The sequence below is a fragment of the Mastigoproctus giganteus genome, chromosome 12, assembly GCF_048544385.1.
Source record: "Mastigoproctus giganteus isolate SK-2022 chromosome 12, ASM4854438v1, whole genome shotgun sequence".
Taxonomy (NCBI): Eukaryota; Metazoa; Arthropoda; class Arachnida; order Uropygi; family Thelyphonidae; genus Mastigoproctus; species Mastigoproctus giganteus.
Genome location: NC_143586.1, coordinates 12,449,162 through 12,470,822, shown reverse-complemented (window position 1 = coordinate 12,470,822; position 21,661 = coordinate 12,449,162). Strand labels below are relative to the sequence as shown.

Genomic DNA, 21,661 nt, shown 5'->3' with positions numbered 1-21,661 from the left:
CAATATTTAACACACTTAACAAGACGAACGTGGAGAGTTACTGCTCTGCTACTTTAGTTTGAAGTATGTAAAGTAAAAATCATGAAACTGATGAAACGGGCCATTTGAGAGAGCCAGAGATCCAATAAAATAATCCATTTTGTGGGATAACTAATAAAATAAATACGACATACTTTGGTCATTCAAATACACTGCCCAAACAAAGGTCATTGGACAATTTGGAGTTATAAAAAAAAATTACTCAAAGAAAGTTGGTGGTATTGTGATCCACTCCTCCTTTCAATCTGGTAGAGCTCAAGTAAAAACACTTGAGTTTTCTTCGTAATGATTTCCAAGTCTCTGCAGGTGATCCATATGGTATTCTTAGGTTGGAGATTGAAAAGCCCAACGAGGATTTAACTGAGTTGAGAGAGAGCGAGATTGAATTCTGTGTACCACCTGGTGATATTGTTTTGTGATGTCTTAATAACAAGTAATATAGAAGTGTGGTATAAATTAATTTTAGAGTAATTTATAAATGGATTATCGCTTCAGACGTTTTAAATATTTCATGGAACAATTTATTTATTCCTGTTGTCACACCCTCCGAATATTAGCTCTTTAGTTCTTTAAGGATTTTTGACTGCTGACGAAAATCCTTAAGGAACTCTTATGGTTTTTTCTCCTGGAAACTCGGGTTTTTCGTCCAGCAAACAGAAAATCGACCTCAAAACACATGCAAGTTACAGACAGTATACAAAGAGCAATATGGCCTTAGTCGCTCCTAAACTTCCTCTCGTATCTCTGTGAAGAACAGTACCACCAGAAAAGGGCCAGGTATGTGGTTAATATAGGTTTGTGTGAATTATGTATGTCTTCTATTCTGCCCTCTTGGCTACCCCAAAATCATCCCTCCAGCAGTCATCTGGAGAGATTATTCTGGGTTCTCGTCCATACCACGGGAAGGTGGATCAGTTCTAACCTGATGTTGACAAACGTGGGCCAGATCCTTCTGGGAGCCCACTTCAGAGGGGAAAAAATTGTTCAGTTATCCATTATTTATAAAATTAAGACAAATCAGGTTACAATCAGTATTGAGGTCTCATTTCAAGACCATAGAGAATTATGAGTTAGAGATCCCGGGCTCAGATGATCCAGAGGAAGATGAACCTATACATAACAGCTGTTGTCTTTTCTCAAAAACCTCTCTGGCAAAAGTTTCAAATGTCCGAAAAATCTCAACATTCTGGATAGGCAAAGATTCCTGGCCAGGCTGTAGAACACAATAATTTGTGAGAGTTCTCTGATCCCCGTAGTTAGTACATGAATATAGTGCGTGATCCCAAGTCTCTGTCTCACCGAAAGACGTAAATCTGTAGTAGCCAACTTGAACCGGAAGAGTCGCTGATTTAATGATCCGTGTCCTGTGGTCAAGTAAGACTTGTATCGATGGAAAGCCATGCCTGTACTTTTTTTATCGTGAAGAAAAGTCACTTACGGGAAGAAGCGTCTTGTCACCAATCCACAAACTTTGTCCAAGCATACCCGCTGGGACAAAAGTTGTTAGAGTTCTCTGATCAAGCGGTCCCAGCGGTCTGCCACTCATTGAACAATTCATTCCATATTCTCTTATTTTCACGCTTGGTATTCTGCTGACAGTCAATAGTGATTCCCATAAACTCTGTCAATATTTGCTTCTTTAATCTGTAAGACAATCCTTTAAAGATCAAATGTAGGGCAAAGGGCAAAACTCCAGCTAAGACTTGTAAGGAAGGGGTCGACACTGTACGACATACTCTGACTATGGATTGGATAATAAAATTTTTCTCTGTTTCTAATTCTAATATTTCATGCCCTGTGAAACCAAGCGTCGACGGCGCAGGCGGCCATTGGGATACATACAGCATTATAATAAATTTTTAAAGTCCTCGAGAACCCCCACTCAGCTCTTGAAATTTCTGTTAACTCTCTAGCGAAGTTCTTGATTTTAATAAATAAGATCTTTATTGTACAGTTCACCGGTACACGCAGGTACCACGACCATACAATATCCTTCACGGCACCATGCCAGGGGTTAACTGTTTAACTGTCAAGTTAGTAACATGTGTCATAAAATTTAGCTTTCAGTCTGTTATTACTCCAAGGATTTTAGTTTCTGTGGCAAAAGGAAGACGAACCTTATTGATTTTAACTTGAAGAGGACAGGAGATATTTAAATTTGCTCCGAATACCATCAGCTTTGACTTCTGAGAGCTAATCTTTAGCTTGTTAAGAAGAGTCCATTCATATAGGTCCTGAAGTGTACTATTGGCAACAAATTCCAACTTAGACGAGTATTAAGAGTATTAATAAAGAGAGAACATAGATGAAACTGATGTCGGCTCTCACGAGCGGTTTCCTTAAGTTGTAAAAAAAAGTGGCCATTCTAGCCACAATAAATCAAGATTTGTTAATTATGCTGCTATAAGGCCTTTTAACAACAAAATACCTGTGTTCTGAAACGAGCCATCAAAAACATAGATGAGTTGCCTGTGCAATATCAAGGCCTTTAAACAAGCATAAGACGATGTTATGCTCAGCTGAGGAACTTCAACCCTTACATAGTTCTTCAGTTTTGTAAAGGATCATTGAGTTGTTAGAAGCTGGAAGCTCAACACGGCATTTGGCCGTTCACGGAGTGGATCGTGATTCTCGAACACTTGGACGGTTTTGGCACGAACAACTTCTAAATGTTCCAGGAAGATACTCGAACACGACGCCGGTAATCTGATGGCATCGAAAGAACGTCAGAATGAAAGATCGACGGATCAGTCGACTAGCGATAAATTCAAATTATTTTATTAGAGGCACTCAGAATTTCTTCTATATACCCATATATGTATTGTGTTTTAACTGGTCGATTTACTTGTTTGCTGGACGACAAAAACCCCAATTTTTAGGCTAAAGACCTTGCCATCTACGCCTCAGACCGACTAACTCGGCCACGGATCGAAAAAAGCCTATTAAAGTTCCTCGCGTCATCGACGAGATTCGAACCCATGCCTTTTCTACCCAGTGTGGGAGGGACGGTGACGATAGCACTGCGTGCAGACAGTCGACTGCCACAATCGGCCAGGTTTCGCACATCGTAACTTTATCCCTGTCTGTGTTTGTGTGCGGGGAAGCAGCGCAGTTGTGGGAAACCACAGGTGGCGCCTTACCCTGAACACTATGCTACTCTGTCGGGGGAAGCACGAGTAGCGGACGACTGCAAGAACTCGGACAAAAGTCTCCCTGTACGTTGCTCATATGCATCTAATGCTTCCATCATCGTCAGCACCATGCTTGGGAAAAAGAATGATATCGTTATTAGCCTGTAGCAAATCCAGTTTCTATTTGATATTAAATGCCATCAGTATGCGGTCTGGAGATAGACAAACTTCAACTTGGATTTCCTCTGTCCCTGGATAAGGGAGAGGTATAAGAGGGCCAACCCGGAATCATGTTAGAGAATCATCAGTTGATAGCCATTCACCTTTGGTTGATATTGCAGCATGGTATTACGCTGATACTATTCTAAAACAACTGTTTCTGCCCTCCCTACGCTCCCTCCCCCGAGATCGATTTTCTAGGAAAAATTCCCCCCCATAGGGATCTGTTCTTGGATTCCCTGTCTTGAACGAGTAGTAGAGTGGACAGTGGAACAAAAGTTCCTTTCTAGTCACGAAACGCTTTTTGCTTTTCAGGAGTTTGCTGAATCTACCTTTTCATGCTGGAAAAAACCCATTCTAATAACATAACTATTTGTACCCAATAATGAGCCATCAATGATGCTTGTGCTCTGCTGAATTTGATTTCATACATAACTACCAACAATCCTCATCAACTGCTCAACATTTCCTGTCCGGACTCATCTGGTGGACGTTTTGGAGGTTTCAGAGTCATAACCTGGTTGCACTGATCGTAATTTCGTATGCTACAGTATTTGTATTGTCCTTTACAGTTGCCTTTTTACTTTTATGTATTCTTTTCTTTTTTCTCTCTATTCTTTTCCACTTCCCTTGTTTTTCTGGTTCTCTTTTGTGGGAGAATGATCTACCGCTTTAATAACATGACGGTACCAATTATGTCAATGACAAACTTCCGTTCTATACAGTTTCAATGGGAGCTGTAGTCGAGTCTCTGGTTTCTATGAGAGTGGTTCTTGCATAATTTTCATTCGTGACAAACGTTGGAGTATTTTTATATGACAATGACTGATTTATGACAGATGCAAAGGAAGTTTGGGAGCGGAATGCTAATGCCAAGTATCTGAGGTAGCGATCTGAACAAATACAGAGACCTTCCAAGAGTATCGAGACAAATATATTCTAATGACACAAACGTTTGTATCATTAGAATACAGTGGCGGACACATAAATTGCATCACAGTAAATTTTCTCCAAAAACAAGCATTTTTGGTGAAATAATTCTCTCTACAGCCTCAAATTCGTTGTACACCGATGTACAAGGAGTTTTTCGTACAGTTTACATTTCATGGAGGTAACGTCGGGTATCTCTCTCTCTCTCTCTCTCTCTCTGAAAATCCCAAAAACGTTACAAATTTTTAACTTTTTTTTACAGAAGTCCTCAGCAGAAGTCTTCCTTCTGTAATCTTCCCTGAAGATGCTTGTATTTATTATTGCTCTCTTTTGACTGTCACACTTCTAAAGTGTTACCTATACTCTTTAACTGGTTCTGTATATGAGGTTAAAACATACATAAATGAAATATTTCTCTCCCGAGCCCCTCACTGGGTCTTAAACTTTTAGTGAATATTATGATATACCAAGTATACCTAAAGTTCAGCTATTTTTGGGTTCAAATTTGAATTGTTATTATGGTCTTCCTATTGGCGAGTTTTACCCGCTTTCTGTACCTTTAACGAGCTCACCAAAATACTTATTTTTCTACGCCATCTAGCCGTTAGTTTATGAAATATCAATTTTAAAAATTAGGATATTCTTAATATTTTTTTTCGAACCTGCACAATACCTGGTAACTTGGTCACCGTTGTTTTGGACTTAGCATAACACCTTTTCTTTTTTCTTTTTGGTACTTAGGTTTTTGCGTTCATCACCGTTATTGCACTACCGCCAGTGAATGCGAAGTTTGTGTATAAAGTGAACAGACAGGTAGTAGAAACAGGCCCTTCCTCCTCGTTGGCTAGATACAGATATCAATCAGCAGCTGCCTGATACCCGTACTACAGAAAAACTCACTACCACGCTACATGTTCAGGCCTGTTGTACAAAGATTCTGTACTCAGCACAGAGACACAAGGGGGAGTTAAATGAAAAGTCTTGGAGCCACTTAAAAACAGACTGCACCTACATACGTATATACATGTACACTGATTGATGTAGAGTGTTGCTAATGAAAAACCAGAATTATAAATCAGAAGCCAATATTCAATTCAATATTAAATATTCAGTATTCAATTCTTTTTTTGTTTTCAATTACGAGAGCTGTTTTATAATAAACAAATCATAAAGTTAATGTAAATACCTAATATGAGGTGTCATATTGATGAAACCTTCAATTCTCACCCTTGAATGTTTCCACATGCACTAAAATACCACTACAGAATGCTACAGGGTATATTAATGCAGGTGGCAGTAAAACGAATATGTGGCAATATTTAGTATTTCCTGATAACAACTATCCGGTAATGATATTGGGGGAAAAATACTCCTTTTGCTGTTTAGCAACAGAACCTGCTAGCTTCATTTTATTGTCATTGGATGGGTATCGCCAATAGGAAAAATGAACTCCTACATATGCGAACATCACTCTTTTTGTGATATATATCTGTCTGTTAGGTATTACCATAGCCTATAGTAAATGTTTGTTGGCAATCTAATCCTCAAATTAGAAAGAAATTAATGGAATTTTCGATTGGAGTAAAAAAGGTGACTGCAAACAAGCAGACCATGTTGCAATGGAACAGATCATGAACCAACTATAAATATATCGGAATTGCAAACTTTAATGAACTTAAAATTTTACTTTCAGTTGTAAATTCGAGTCGAATATATCGTAGTCTTCTGGCTTCATTTCAGGAAATCTCCTGCCCTTATTGAGGTTCTAATTGCCTTCCTTTTAAGGGATGTGGGCAACTTTCAACAGAAATTTGGACTACTCTTCCACAGAAAATAAAAAAAAGAAGTGATTTGGCTCATTTAGTGTTCATTAGGGGAGAGTGTATAATTTGCGGGTACAGGAATGAGACCCGCACTAGAGGGCAACAACCGCTACCCTTGTACTTCCACAGATGTTAAGGTAAGTCGCAATTGTTACTTGCTCCATTTTTTTACGAATAGGGGGAATTTTTTTTAGCAAATTAATCTAGAACTTAAACCTCCAGAATCTAAAACTGACCATATTTTCTAAATTTAATATTAATGTATAAAAAATCGATCTATATTCACTTAAGTTCTTGATTCACTTTGAAAAGATGGTTATATGAAAAGCAATATTAAATTGTACTTTAGCATTAATCGGTTAACTAATTTTCAGTTCCGAATAAGCTATTGAGTTTTTGAAGAGCTTTATATTTTTTAATTTATTTATATTCGAATGATTATTCCATCTTTTAATTTTTCCAAAGGTTTTTGTGGATTTATACATACTATGTTCAAGTGAATATAAATACCTTTTGCTTCCCACCATACTTTACTCATTTAACATTTTCCAGACCATTACGTAATTGGTTAAAAACATTTTTAAACGTACATGGATTAATTTCGATCCCTTAGTTACCCTCCGAATCATCGAATCACCACCAAACTTTCGTAACTTTTTCCCTCAATGGTCTCAATGAAAATTACAAAGAAGACAAGTCCCCCCCCCAAGAACCGAGCTTATGGATTCCACATACTACAGTGGTACTCTGAAAATTGTCCTCTTCATCTGTTGTTAAACTAGTCCATGCCTCAACTAAGTATCTTCTCTGTAATTCCAGTTTTCTAAACTTAATAAACAACTTTTCGTTAATTTGAATCTCGAGAATGACACGAGGAACATTTATGAGCTTCTTTTATAACATGGCCGAGTTAGTCGGTCTCGGGCGAGGATCGTATAGTTTTTTTTTCCCTGGAAACTTATCCTTTTTTCTAGCAATCAGACAGGTTGACCACTAAATATACGCAATTTACAGACACAATATACTGGAATTTCATTGCAATTTTTGTAGTATCGCCCAAGTATGTCTTAACTTGATCTAATTTGCTAATTTGGGATTAATAAAATTGCTTGTTTTTTACCATCAATTTAAAGTTAAATATTTTGCGGTATATAAGGTATCTGAGTACTAAAACAGAAAGGAATCATCATGAGCCTAAGCCAATGTGACGATTATGACGAATTTTTAGAATCTGTTGCCTTCAGAATTAAATTATATTCCTGATATCCTTTCTGAATTTAAGAAAAACAGTAATTAAGCTTTGTTTCGCTTTTCAGAACATTCAAATTTCGTTCACCATCTTTCCAATAAATATTCAATATAACGTCTCTGCTTTTTTTAATTTTAAATCGATGGTTTTCTTTAATAGGATTTCCGTCCATGCTGTAATCATGCAAATATATTTCTCGGTGTTGCTCATAGGGATATCAGTGGTTCTTGCTTCAGCTCAGGATGGGGTAAGTTTAATATCCTGAATCAAAATCTAAAGAAAGTTTTTCAATGAATAGATCTTTTCTGTAGTATTTCATTTACTGGGAACTATAATAACCAAAATTACTTATTTAAATATATAAATTATTAAACACTAATGAATGATGATAATGTAAATGAACTCTTAGAATATTTCTTTTACATTCTAGGGAGAAGGCCAGGCAGAAGAAGAAGTTGTGAAGTAAGTAACTTTGGTCAACAAATTTGTTCTTCAGAACACTGTACACGATGAATCATGACATAAACGCGTTTATTTTAAAAATAATAACGCAATTATAATAGAAATAATAAAGTGGTATGATTTTATTTCAGAAAATCATACCATTGATTGCGTGCTGAGCCATATGAAATTAATGATTTCGAAATTACAGAAAACTTTTCCAGCCTAAAAGCAAGTAAGGCCCCTGGCGTTGATGGCACATACACAGTAATTTTGAGAAAGGCGGCCAGAGAGGTATATTGAACCATTGAGTTTAATTATGAGTGTATCTTTGGAGTCGGGAGACATTCCTTTGGCTTGGAGAACTTGCAACATAAAGCGATTCCAAGAGTGAAGTTGCTAATCTGGTAAGCCGTTTTGATAGTTACTCATGAGCTAGATATAGAGAACAATTTTGATATAATTTATTTGGATTTTAGCAAGGAATTTGACTCAATCCCTCATGAAAGGTTACTGTGTAAGCTGGAACATATTGAGATTACTGAAAAGACTGAACATTGAATTGAAGGGTGGCTGCAGGGCAGAAGGCAGACGGTGATTCAGATTGGTGTAACATCAGAAGTGGAGTCCCCCAAGAATCGGTTATTGTACCACTGTTGTTTCTGATTTTCATTAACCGCATCGACGAAGGGATAAAGGGCTCTATGTCAAAATTTGCAGACGATGTAAAGATTGCGAGGGTTGTTAATGGTGAGTGTCATGACGTGCTCCTTCAGAATGACTTGAACAGACTTCAAGAATAATCAGAAAAGTGGCAGTTTATGTTTTAATGCAGCAAAATGCAAGGTTTTACTCTGTGGGAAATCGCAACCTCAAAATAACTTATGCACTTGGTGGGGGAGAATTAAAAACAGTAGAGGAAGAAAGAGATTTGATAGTTACAATAGAGGCAAATTTTCTGAGCTGTGTAAACAAGCGGCCCGGAAAGTCCAGGATGTCCTATCGAACAATATCCTGTAGAGATATGTCATAATCCTACTGTATAAGGCAATTGTAAGACCACATTTGGAATAATGTGGTTTACAATTCTGAAAAGAAGATATTGAGCTTCTTTAAAAGGGTCCAAAGACGGGCTATTAGCATAGCGAAAACTGCAGAAGGGCAATCATACGAGGAAAGACTTCGAATATGTGGACTACAAAACTTTGCAAGCAGGTACCTCACAGAGGACCCGACTGAGGTTTATAACACTGTGAGAGGGATTAGTAAAATGAATGAAGGCGGAATTTTCACTGTTATGAAGAATTCCAGAACTAGAGGCCATGAATTCAAATTACAGAGGAAGAGGTTTAAACTAGATTGTAGGAAATTTTCTTTTAGACGGAGAGACGTTGATTGCTGAACAAGTTGCTATCACTGTAGTTCAGGCTGACTGTTTGAAGAAATTCAAAGGTCAACTGGACAATTGCCTGAGCGAGGAGGGACGCGCATAATTTATATTTGCTTATTTACTTCTTTTTTTTTAGTCGTTGCAGCATAAGCCTGTGGCTTCCTTGCACTAAATACTAAATGCTAAATACTAAACTCCCATTCATACTTCTGTTTATTTTTCTTTCTCTTTCTACCAGACCCTCCCCTAGCGAGATGGTCGTTGTGGAGGACTTCGAGAGATACGCCACGGCAACCCTTCCAAAAATGTACAGCGATTACCTGAACGATGGTGCGGATGGAAATTTTACTGTGAGAGAAAACGTTAGGGCCTATAAAAGGTAATAAAATTTTCATTTATTGCAACATGTACACGAAAGCATATTGACGATGTGTGGACTTTAATTCGACATGGAAAAGTCAAATATACGTCAAATTTTTACCATATATTCTGTCAGGCTCTGGAAGTCTTATGGTCACTGTCAATCAACGAATTTCTGCTTGCTGGATGAAAAATTCGACTTTCCGTGAGAAAAAACCCTGCTACCCTTGTTTGAGATCAACTAACTCAGCCACGTTATGAAAGAGCCCATAAAAATTCCTTACTCGAACTCAAGTCTCCTCCTCACAACACGTCAACTAACTCAGCCATGTTGTGAGGAGGAGAACGATCTTACTAACTGTGCTACCTACGAGTGAACTTCAGCCTGCATTAGAACCAAAGCTGTCTGTAATTTCTTACAGGGGTCACAAGTAATGCTCACACCTTTCTTATATCACTTCTTTGGTGACTGTACTAGTTTTGCTTTTAAGCATTATTATAAATTATGTATATTGTGATAATATTGTTTTGATTTACTATTTATATGCAATTAAAAATCTGATGATGTTATTTACAGAATCATTAATATTTTACAAACCAAACCATTTTTGCAACAAAAGAGACAGGTGGAGATTAGATTTTCAAATATTTGTATTTTGGATTTTTTCTTTTGTTTAGGTACCGAATTCGACCTAGACTGCTTCATAACGTGGCTAACTTGGATACATCAGTTTCGATGCTGGGACACAAGATACCATTTCCCGTCTGTGTGGATCCAACAGCGTACCACCAGTTGTTCCATCTAGAAGGTGAAATAGGAACAGCAAAAGGTAACTATCAGTCAGAAATTTTCTGAACGCTCCTTGGCAAAGACATTACTCTAGCAAATATTTCTATTTTTGTTTTTCTTTCAGGTGCTGCAAGTGCCGGGATAATCATGATATTGAGCAGCTTTTCCACCACTTCTATTGAGGATGTGGCCAAAGCGGCCCCAAATGCTGTCCACTGGATGATGGTATTTCCTTTGAAAAATCGGGAAGCAAACCGGGTTATTGTCGCCGAGGCAGTCAGGAACGGCTTCAAGGCAATCGTCGTGACGTCAGACTCTCCAGTACCTAGCAACAAGGTCAACGACAAAAAGAACAATTTCACTCTTCCAGACACTATTAAGTAAGAAGTTCACTAAGAAGTTGACTACTTTAAAACTCCAGTGAATTTTATGGCATTCCTCACACTTCTGCCACATTTGCTGTTCCATTGCTGGCACTCTTCAAATGTCCGCACTCTCTTGGTGTCAAAGTTATTTGACCCGTGTGACAATTTATAAAACGACTTCTGATAAAACTTCCAAATCAACTTTCTGAAAGATTTTTAAATGCCGTTGCAATTATTTCAAATCAGTTGATTCGAATTATAAATTTGAATTCTATTATAAACTTGAATTCAAAAATTCAAGTTATAAATTGGATGGTTTTAAAACATTGTTCTTGTTTCTTGTTCCATAGAATGCCAGTGTATGCTACAGCATTTGGGATGCCTAACGCATCAGCCAAACAAGTCTTACAAAAACTGCGGGACTCATTCGACCCTTCGGCAACATGGGAAACAGTCCGATGGTTGAAATCCATCACCTCTCTGCCAGTTGTGGTGAAAGGTGTTCTCACGGGTGAGTAAGTGCTCCAGTATTATTATTATTGAATATAACAGTATACTTTCTTTGATCAACTGGTATTTTCGAAATTTATGGAAATTACACACAATGCACGGCAGATGAATTTAATTATTCCGATGGCCTAAAAATAATAGTTTGATATTTTTGCATTAGCTTCTGTTGTATTATCCTGGAGACTTATTCCTGTCTGTGGGTGGAGTGGGCAACCTGCATCCCTTAAAAGTGTTCTGGATTTTTTCTAGGTCCAGGTGACATCTTTGACATGTGTTATCTGTCACTCTGGTCGTCCTTAGCGATGTATTTCCTGTTGTTTCGGTGATGTTGATTACCTAGTCTTGGATGGCCGACTTCGGGTGGTGTTAGTGACATTGGTCATCGTTATCTTTGTCGATCTCATAATCTCCTTCAGGTCTGTGTTGATCCAGTCTATTGTCGCATAGGAGTAAGTGCTGGGCCTGCATATGTTTTCTATGGCGCTGACTATTTTTCCGCATTTCTGATTTGTTGTGACCTGGATAAATTTGTAGATGTTCGGTGTCTCTATTAACCTGCTGTAGGGTACAGAATCGAAACCTTTCAGTAGTCGATGTCGACCGTGTACAGGTTGCGTTGCTTCTTGTAGGCATGCTCCATAACTGCCACGTCAATGATCAATTTTTCCGTACGTCCTTAGCTTAAAATCTTCATCCTCTTCTTACAACCCTTCTGCTGCTGAGCTTGATGTATCGCATCACCACTAGCAGGCTTCCCAAGGGCGAGATAACTAATTTTACTATCACGCCCCAAGATGTTATGGCTACATCATGGGAAGAATCAATGGATAACATCCTCAACACTTTATTTATCAGCTATGTGAAACCCCAAACAGCCCAACAGCAAGAAATTTGCCATTCCAACAGCACTTATTACAAACAGGCAACTGAAGCTCCATTTACCATCGAGGAACTGCAGCAGGCTCTCGCTCACATGAAAGACTAAAAATTCCCTGGACCAGACTTCATAGACCTGAAATCATTAAGAAGACAGAGCAAATCAACTCTCCCCGTTCCTCTTGGATCTTTTCAACAAATGCTTTAGTCCGGTGACCATTTCGATGGTAGTTCCTTGCATTTTAATCTGTGGATCTGTGGAGGCCTTATTGTCTACAGGGATCCCTTATGAAGGATGGGCTGAGTTTTCTGTGGGGAGATACGTAGCCTAAGGAGTTCGGCTCAATCCTGGAAGATTGAACTGTCTGGTTGCAAGGCCCAGGTGAAGAGCAAGGAGTTCATCTAGAGCAATGTTCCAGAGGAAAGGACCCAGAAACGAGCCCTGAGGGCATCCCCTGTGGACAGAGTGTGAGGCTTCTCTATGGAGTAGAAATTGTGATCTTCCGGTTATCGAAGTATGTTTGAATACACTTGTACAAGTTGATTGCAGTATGTGCTTGCCCGAATCTTCGCAGAATGCTCGGCAACCAGAGCATATTAAATACTCCGGCGAAATCTATTGCAATTACACTACTAGGTAATATTTATGCGTTGTTGTTGTTGTTGTGGCTGCAGTGACTAATTGACAGAGAGCGTCCTCTGTGCAGCGTACTGGCCAAAAACCGATTTGAAGGTCAGATTGAAGGCCAGCATTGATATATTGTGCTTGGAGGAGCCTTTCGAGAGCTTTTTTTTTATCATGGATAAAAGAGCAATGTGCCGGTAAGAGGTGGGTTGCTCGGGTGGTTTGATGGTTTCTTATGTATGAGTCGAACATTAGCAATTCTCCTTTCCTCTTCGGAGTAACCGAAATGTAATGTAGATGAACTCTTTGCTCTTCATCTGGACTCTGTAACCACACAGGCATTCGCCGACGACCTCACCATATCGGTTGCTGCAAACTGAAGAGAATCCCTTGAAGCCATGGCAAATCACGCCATTCGGATCTTCCAGGATTGGGCCGAACTCCTTAAGCTACCTATCTCCCCACAGAAAACGCAGCCCATCCTTCTTAAGGGATCCCTGCAGACAATAAGACCACAGATTAGAATCCAAGGAACTACTATCAAACTGGTCACAGAACTTTAGCACCTGGGCATCTTCTTGGACTTCAAGATCACCTTTTTCCCGCATCATTCTCACCTCCATACCAAGGTCAGGAATTATACAGTTCTCATTGTTCGGATTATCCATTCGGATTAGGGGTTAAACCGCCGCACGTTTATGTTGCTCTGCAAATCCATCATTCTACAAATCATTACATACGGCTCCAGAGTCTGATTTTACCGCACTACACTGATCCGCAAACAGCGCAGTCCAGAAACTATTCAGCGATGTATCCTGCAATCACCAGGGCCTTCTACACGGTCAGTTCTGCTGTTCTCCAGGTCCTTGCGGGCGACCTTCCACTCGATCTAGAGGTCATCCGTTGAGGAATCTATTACTGCCTGTCCAGGGATTTACCAACGTCCATCCTTGGGTATACAATCAACACCCTCAATGAGAGCAAGACCGAGAAGAGACTAATTGCAGCCAACCGTCTACAGACCTGGCATCGCAGATGGACAGACACTGACAATGGTCTCATTACAAAAAAAAAAAAAAAAGCCGTGGTTCTCCCCAAGTCTTTACGCAACTTATTTAATAACTAGCCATGATTCGGTCAAACAAAAATTGACTTCCATGGGTATATTAATAATCCCTATTGCTCTTGTGGAGAAATAAAGGACTGAAACTATCTACTATACCTCTGTCCACCTCTATGAGAATCTCCGTAGCATCTTTTACACTAGGATCCAAGACTTACCACAGGGACATGAACATTTGCTCATTACAGAAGAACAGTATTATCATGCGTTCACCAAATTTGCCCAAGATCTGTTCTCAAGACGGAAGACCCTACCACCTACTCATACTGGGAATTATGATGATGCCTATACTTACCATATATTTCAAAGGCACACAATACTACACATTCAACACACATTTTTCTGACATTTATTGTATATCTTCGTTGCGGGCATATAGCGCAGATGTGGGAAACCACCGGTGGCGCCCTAACCCAAACATTATGCCACTGTGCATAATAGGAACAAAACTTCCATGCAGATAGGGAATCACCTTTGGAAGAAGAAAATGAAAAAAGGCCACACAGAACAGACATAAATTCAGGAGTACAAATTTTGAGAACAAGAGGAGAAGTAACATCAGGACCTGCAGCTTTCTTAGCATCAAGGTTGTTCAAAATCCTTCTGATATCCTTTTAACTGGAAACCACAGGAGGCATTGAAGGGATTGCGCCGGAAATGGTGGGAGGTGGTTTGCCAAGAATTGAATAATGTTGCGGCTCCACATTTATTCTACTTTTATTCTCCAAGGCACCTTCTGGTTATCTTAGCTACTCAGTCTTTTCCAATAGTGAGCGATGTTCGGCCTTCACACAGTTGTCCAACTTCCCTTTTTTCTACAACTTACGAGAATGCAATTTGATCTAATATTATCGTGTTTGTGATCACCATATACATGTAAATAATATCAATGCGTGTTTACTGGAAATGTTGGGGGTATCAAGAAAATAAAATAATAATAAAGTAGAAGAAGAAGAGAATTCACTGGGAAATTCACAGCTAGAAAAATCATAGCTGGTGAATTCTATTCTTCTATTTTAATTCTAAATTTTCTTCTTCTTCTAAAACATGGAAATCATTGGCGCAGACCCATTCTCGTTCAGTAATAAAGTATTAAAGAGAGTAGCGGTTTTCATATCACATTTTATTAGGTATAGAGAATTCTTTGAACACAAATACACAGCACATTTTTCTCATCGAAGACTTTGCACCAATTAACAACAGAATTGGACAGAAATAGTTTATTTTTCCAGTAGACCTATTATTTAGGTAAACGATTGGTGTTAACCCTCACTTCTTTCCAATTTGTCTCACACTGGTTTTGCTGGCTTCCATCTGGTCTCTGAGCTAACAATCCTGTAACCTGATACACTATTTGAAATTGCTCTGTACACGGAACCTTAAACATTCAAAAAGGCATTGATCATTTTAAGTTAGAATTTTCTGCATAGGAAAGAGGTGGGTGCAACGTTTGGTAGCAGTCCAACTGCCGTCTGTAACCCATGAAAAATATAGACTAAACTTGAATATGAAACATTGCAGTTTCAGAATAAATTGTACTGTTCCAATTTCAAAAGGTTTTAAGGCGCTACCAAGTTTCATGTGGTCAACACTTTCCTAGCAGTCTAATTCTATATTAAATTAGACATCCTGTATCACTGAAAATGCTTAAGTTTCAGTGACATTTTTAATATTTTGGTTACCTCTTTCTTGCTAACCTTTAATCTGCAAAGAAATGGCGAAATTATTTAAACAAAATATCACATTTACAACACAATCTTTTAAAGAATAATTTTCTTTTTCCTGCTCTTAATAAAATAAAAAGTGGCATGTTTCAACTCATAACAAGATTTTCTTGAAGAGGACCTCAATGTGTGGAAATATACCGACAAGGGGTGCGCATGTCAGCAAATTTCCACATAAACCCTCCACCCGCCCTATGAGCACCTCTTCATGGATGGATACGCCAAATCCCAACTACGCATGACATTGTGTAGATAATAATCTCGTGTCCTACCATCCGCCTAACGGTCATATTCGCTACAACAGTGTGCTGCTAGAATTGGGACTTAACACACCCATCGCTCATCCCTAAACAACCCTAAACCTATTGGGGTGGGGAAAGTGTATGATGCTAATGATTATAACACTAAGTAATTCACAGCTAGAAAATCATAGCTCATGAATTCTATTACTACGATTTTAATTCTAAATTCACGGCTAGAAAATCATAGCCGGTGAATTGTCTTACATCTATTTTTAAATCTTACATCATAAAAATAATAAGATGAAATATTAATTGGAGTTTAACTGTTCAAATTTTAAGTTAAAAAAGCAGTTCTCTAATAAACGAAGTAGATCTAACTATGTAAATTAATAATCCTAGAAAATTTAAAGTTAGTTTTGGAATGTGTGTGGGGTCAAGAAGTGAGATGAAATCTTACCTGGTCTAGAGTAGTGGAACCATCGGACAGATTACCCATAAGGAAGGACATCAGGAATGACAGACAATGATCCGTTCCCTCCCCCAACCCCACGGGTCGGATGAATGCCATACTGATGCCCCCATCTGCCATCCGGTTCCAAACTCAATTATGGTGCGTCTGCTTGTCCATCGCATCTTCTTGGACACTGAAGATCTATTTACGAAATACGCGGTATAGGAAAAAAAACACATTGCAATATTTGTAAAGGATTTATTTCCTTATTCATTGAAGCATTTCCATCATAAGAGCCGTAGGCCAAACATGGTGCCATCAGGACATCGCTTAATAGTTGACTAGCGCCCGGTCTCCCACCGATCACTTCATTCTTGGTTTGGGTTGTTCTCCCATTGTGATGCATCAATCACTATTGCTCATTTGAACAAATGCTCTAATAATGAGCATGGAATTTCACAGATTTGGTCAACGACAATGGTGTACATTGAGCTCCAAAACGTCAGTTATTTTGTGTGATTTTAGTCATTTTTGTACTATTGGATGAAAAACTCGAATTTTTGGGATTAAAAAACGGTTTAACCTCGCCTGAGATCAAATAACCCAGCCATTTTGGGGGGAAAAAATCTTGATCATTAATGCGATTGGAACACTACCTGCTGTGGGGAGGACAGTGATTATAACTATCTGATACCCACGGAGGTCGAATTTTAGATTGTTCGCTGTTGTAATGAGAATTATTACGCTATTTCGAAACTTCAAAGACAGAAAAGAACACTCGAGTTCCTTGTTGTTTCCAATATATCCACATTCATCTCATGTTGAAAAATGTATCTCTTATATACAGGTTGAGGAATTTCATGATAAAACGTGAAATATTTTCACAATTTGCACATATATGAAAAGTGTCTGTATTATGGCTGCCACTAAGGAGTTCCTATGTTTTCAGATTTATTGGGCTTAGGAGGTACTAGTTACCCCCCCCCCAGTACTTGTACCTTACTAAAAAAAAACAGTCGCGAGATTTATTGCAATTTCAGGATATTTGGTTTCTAGTTGTTGATTAATGAACGAATCATTAATCAACCGAATCTTCATATTCGGTTGGTTAAAGATTGGCTTTTTCAAGAAGTGCAATCTAGACAAAGATACACAACGATTCGAGACAAAAAAGGGGTAGCCTGTTAGCAAAATTGGAAAACTCATGCAGCGGATAATAAATTCTTTAGCAGAATACAACAAAATCGAAGTCTGTTTCTATTAATTAATTAATGCTCACACTATACGCTTTGTGACTTATTATTATTATTATTATTATTATTATTATTATTATTATTAGCCATATGGTGCAAGGAAGCCTGGGGATTATGCTGCACCAGCAAAAAAATTCTCCAATTACCCTGAGAGAGAGAAGTAAAAGGGAATCACCAAGAAAGAGAAGAATGATAATATCCAGCTCAGGACCCTGGGTGCGCCAAGCCCATACTCACCAGATCTAAGTCCCTGGGGTTTGAAGGTTAATTACCATGGTCCATCGTCTTGCAGGGGATTCATTTCCATAAATTAGTTTTTTATAAGTATATATTATTTTTTTAAAATCTTTCAGAGTCTTTTAAGTTAGTGGACAAGGAACTTATCATAAAATCCTCCTATAGTCTATGGGCAGAGCATCATGCACAAATTTTTTTCATATAAACCCTTTGGATTGTATCCGTTTTACCTCTGAGAAAACCCTAATTGATACACAAGCTTCATTTCGGAACTTCAGAAATAGGAGCACCACTCATTCGAAAGGTGAAATTTTAAAGGGCCATCGAAAGGAGGAAAACAGTCCTGATATTTTTAATATTTCAGCAAGATACACTGTTTTTCTCATCGGACTATAATTGATGTTAGTATATCTTAATAAGGAAAAGTCGGATCAATACCCAAATTTTTATTGTCTGTTGTATTGATTTCTGGAAGACTTCTAAGCGCATTTGCGATCCCATAACTACCCCGAATAAGTCTACAAACTCTAAAACTCTAAGGAAAAAAGCTCAAAATACTTAGCAGGGTAACCCAGTGGAATCTCTTTATAACTTGTAAAATCTATGAAATACTCTCCCATGGAGGGGACGAATCGAATGCTTCTGTTTGTTTATGGTACCGTTGTTCAAAATGTTCTTCCTGAAAAAGCTAATTTTAAACCAAACTGAATCTTCAGACAGTTACAAAACTCATTTAAATATTCGCATTCTAACTATCTGTTAACAAAAAATCTTGGACTTGCGGATAAACCTCGAGATTTTTTGGGATTACTAAGTTACAGCCATTTTGGAAAAGCAGTATCGTAAGCCCAATGAAGAGGAAAACATTGCTTGCCCAAAATAGCATTAAACCTTGTGTGGAAAGAGTATGTGTTATGCACATATAGATGAATTTTGGACAGAGGTTCTTACGACACAAGAACTATTTCACAAAGCAAGAGACAGATTTGGCTAGAAAATGTTGGTCTCCAACGTCCAAATTGAACATGGAGCCTGAAGCATGAGAATTTCCACCTAACGGAGCCACACACATTATGCAAATTATTCATGCCTATAGAAACACGGGTTGCGGTCACATCACTTCATTCTCATTTTTCGGCTTGCTCAGTGAGATCGCTACATCTCCAGTACTCAGTCTGGCAAAGTCATCGTCGTTTAGATGATTCTTTGAGATGGTTGGCCGTTGGACGACTTGAAGGAAGGCAGTCATAGGCGGAGATGGCACGTTTCCTTAATGTGTCACGCAGTGTCGTCTCGGCACTCTGGAAGATTGTTCAAAATCTTTCTGATATCGTTTTGATGGAAGACCACTGTAGCTATTAAATGCAGTGTGCTGGGAATGATAGGAGGTGGTTTAGCGAGCTCATTAATACACGAGTTAGAAGAAAAGTAGGATGCTAGCAAGTCAGCTTAATCTTTAGCTGAAGTGGTAATAGTGCCATCTTGCTTTAATAAAAGCGGGTATAGAGATGTGCAAAAGTTGCGGCGAATAGCTTTGGAAAGAGAACAGAACGCTCAACTACCATGTGGACAAAAAGCAAGTTTTCTACTGTTAGGTCATTTCTAACAACCCTTAACAAAGTAACAATTTTAATTACGGTACTTCAATTACAGGACAAGACGCCCGTTTGGCAGTGATGAATGGAGCCCGAGCAATTTTAGTATCAAACCATGGGGGAAGGCAACTGGATATGGATCCCGCCACCGTAAGTACCACCTGATATAATTTGTTTTTAAAAAGTACAATCGCTTTAATTTTGCGTGGTCATTGGCACGGATAAGGTACTGCTGGATGAGCAATTTTCAATTCCTCTTCCGCTGATCTCAAGTTTGTTCTTTTTTCCTATAGATCGAAGCCCTGCCTGAGGTGGTGAAGGCTGTGAAGTTTCTACCAGTTGAGGTGTACGTGGACGGAGGAATAAGAAGAGGAACCGATGTCTTCAAAGCGCTGGCTATTGGGGCCAAAGCAGTATGTGTTGGTCGGCCTCCGATCTGGGGGCTTACTTATGATGTGAGTTCAAAATTACTGTCCAATTCAAACTGTTACAGTAATTAGTCCATTTGCACCATTACTATTTTGTTGAAGTTTTCAGAAAACCGAAATTTGTATTTTGGTTCCTTCACAGCGAGTTGCCCTCCTTATACTCCAAATAAGTAAACTCTTTCCCATTAGAGAAGATTACTGTTATTTATTGTCAGTTAAGTACACCACCCTGAGGTGGTGGTACTCACCTGACAATAAATATGGGTCCAACTAGTTGAGTACCTCAAGGTGGTGGTACTCAGTTCGTTGTGAATGATTTTACGATATGAAATGTTACAATAATGATGGCAATGAACAAACTTCGGTTTGTCTAAAAACTTCAACTGTGTAATAATGATGCAAATGCACTAACTAATGTCATAATTTGAATTTTACATAGTTTGAGGTTTTCTGCCTTAAAATATTATTTGTTCAATTCAAATTACTTTTGGATTTTATGCACAGCCCTCGTGGGTAGCATATTTGTGGAATTGCCGTTTTTCCCTCACCTGGTTGAAAAAACCTCAGTTTGAATCCAGTCAGTAAGACGGGGAATTCTTATGGGCCTTTTTTACAATGTGGCTAGTCAGTCCCAGGTAAGTGTAGTACGTTTTTTACTCTGGGAAACTCGGGTTTTTCTTCCTGCAAATATCAAATCATCCAGAGATCACACGCAATTCACAGATATATTATATACGGCACAATATGGCTTAGTTATTGATGCGCCTAAATCTCACAATCATTAGATTGTGAGTTTAAGTTTTGAAAATGAACTTCAAACTACTCTAACGATACTGCTAGAATGGACAATTATTTAGATGCTGGTCCTACCGCAGAGTCTCCTCCCTTTTAGCTCATATGATGTAAATATTTTCTAAATTTCTTTTTGTTAAATCTCTTCCTTTGTAGGGAGCATTCGGTGTCAAGAGGGTGCTCGACATTTTGAGGGAGGAATTCAAAAGGACCATGATGTTGGCAGGTAAGAATACTCCCTATTTTACTTACTTCTTTAAGGATATTCATTCAGTTACCATTTACTGACACCAGTTTCTTTTATTTCGTTAGGGTCTCGCAATCTTGGAGACATTGCAGATTCTCAAGTTGTCAGGGAGGAATACTACTCACGTCTTTGGAACCCATTAATTTCATCACTTTGAATTCTTGTTCCTAGTAAATTTTCCCCCGTGCATCCATTGGAATGCATACGAATATGAACTGTTCAAAAGTCTAGTCCAAGATGCCTGCCAAACCAAAGACAGTACAGAAAGTCTTTGTGATCAACCAGTGAATATGCTATTCACTGGTTGATCACAAATATGGGCGGCTACAATATAATACTGTCCATGTCTTCAAAATATGTCCGGTAGTACTGCCTACTTACACTGTGAAAATACCTCAGAATAAAACAGATTGTTTGTACACTGCATGGTAGATTAATACCCATCCATTCAAAATAAATTTGTTATAATTAATGATACTTTTGTCGTGATTGAATAGGTTATCGATCAGCTGGCAGTAGTGTCCAGTGTCCATCGTAAATCCACTTTAGCACAGTCCAAAAAGTATGGGTCCAACTAGAGTACTGTAAATGCAACTTATCAGATTTTCTTTATAATTGAACGAAAAAGAAATGTTGAAATGGTTGAAAAAATTTAAACCAGCACATCAGGTTGAAAGGTCAAAGGTTTAGAGAAGGAATAGGTTGGACTAACATGACGGTTATTTTACCAACGCTCTTCATTATCTTATGGCTTGCAATGCACTTTATTATTTTAAATTTTCATAAAACCTTAAGAGAATTGTGCAAATATATTTTGATAT

At 38.4% G+C, this 21,661-nt stretch overlaps 1 protein-coding gene across 1 annotated transcript; it reads left to right on the top strand.

Moving 5' to 3' along the window:
• Window positions 1-9,514: 9,514 nt before the first annotated feature.
• LOC150076697 (2-Hydroxyacid oxidase 1-like) lies at window positions 9,515-21,097 on the top strand. The gene is made up of 8 exons (XM_090386438.1): window positions 9,515-9,601; window positions 10,261-10,412; window positions 10,497-10,752; window positions 11,088-11,248; window positions 19,432-19,523; window positions 19,667-19,828; window positions 20,750-20,819; window positions 20,906-21,097. The coding sequence occupies exons 1-8, from the start codon at window positions 9,528-9,530 to the stop codon at window positions 20,995-20,997; spliced, it is 1,059 nt and encodes a 352-aa protein (XP_090242564.1). The 5' UTR covers window positions 9,515-9,527; the 3' UTR covers window positions 20,998-21,097.
• Window positions 21,098-21,661: the final 564 nt, after the last annotated feature.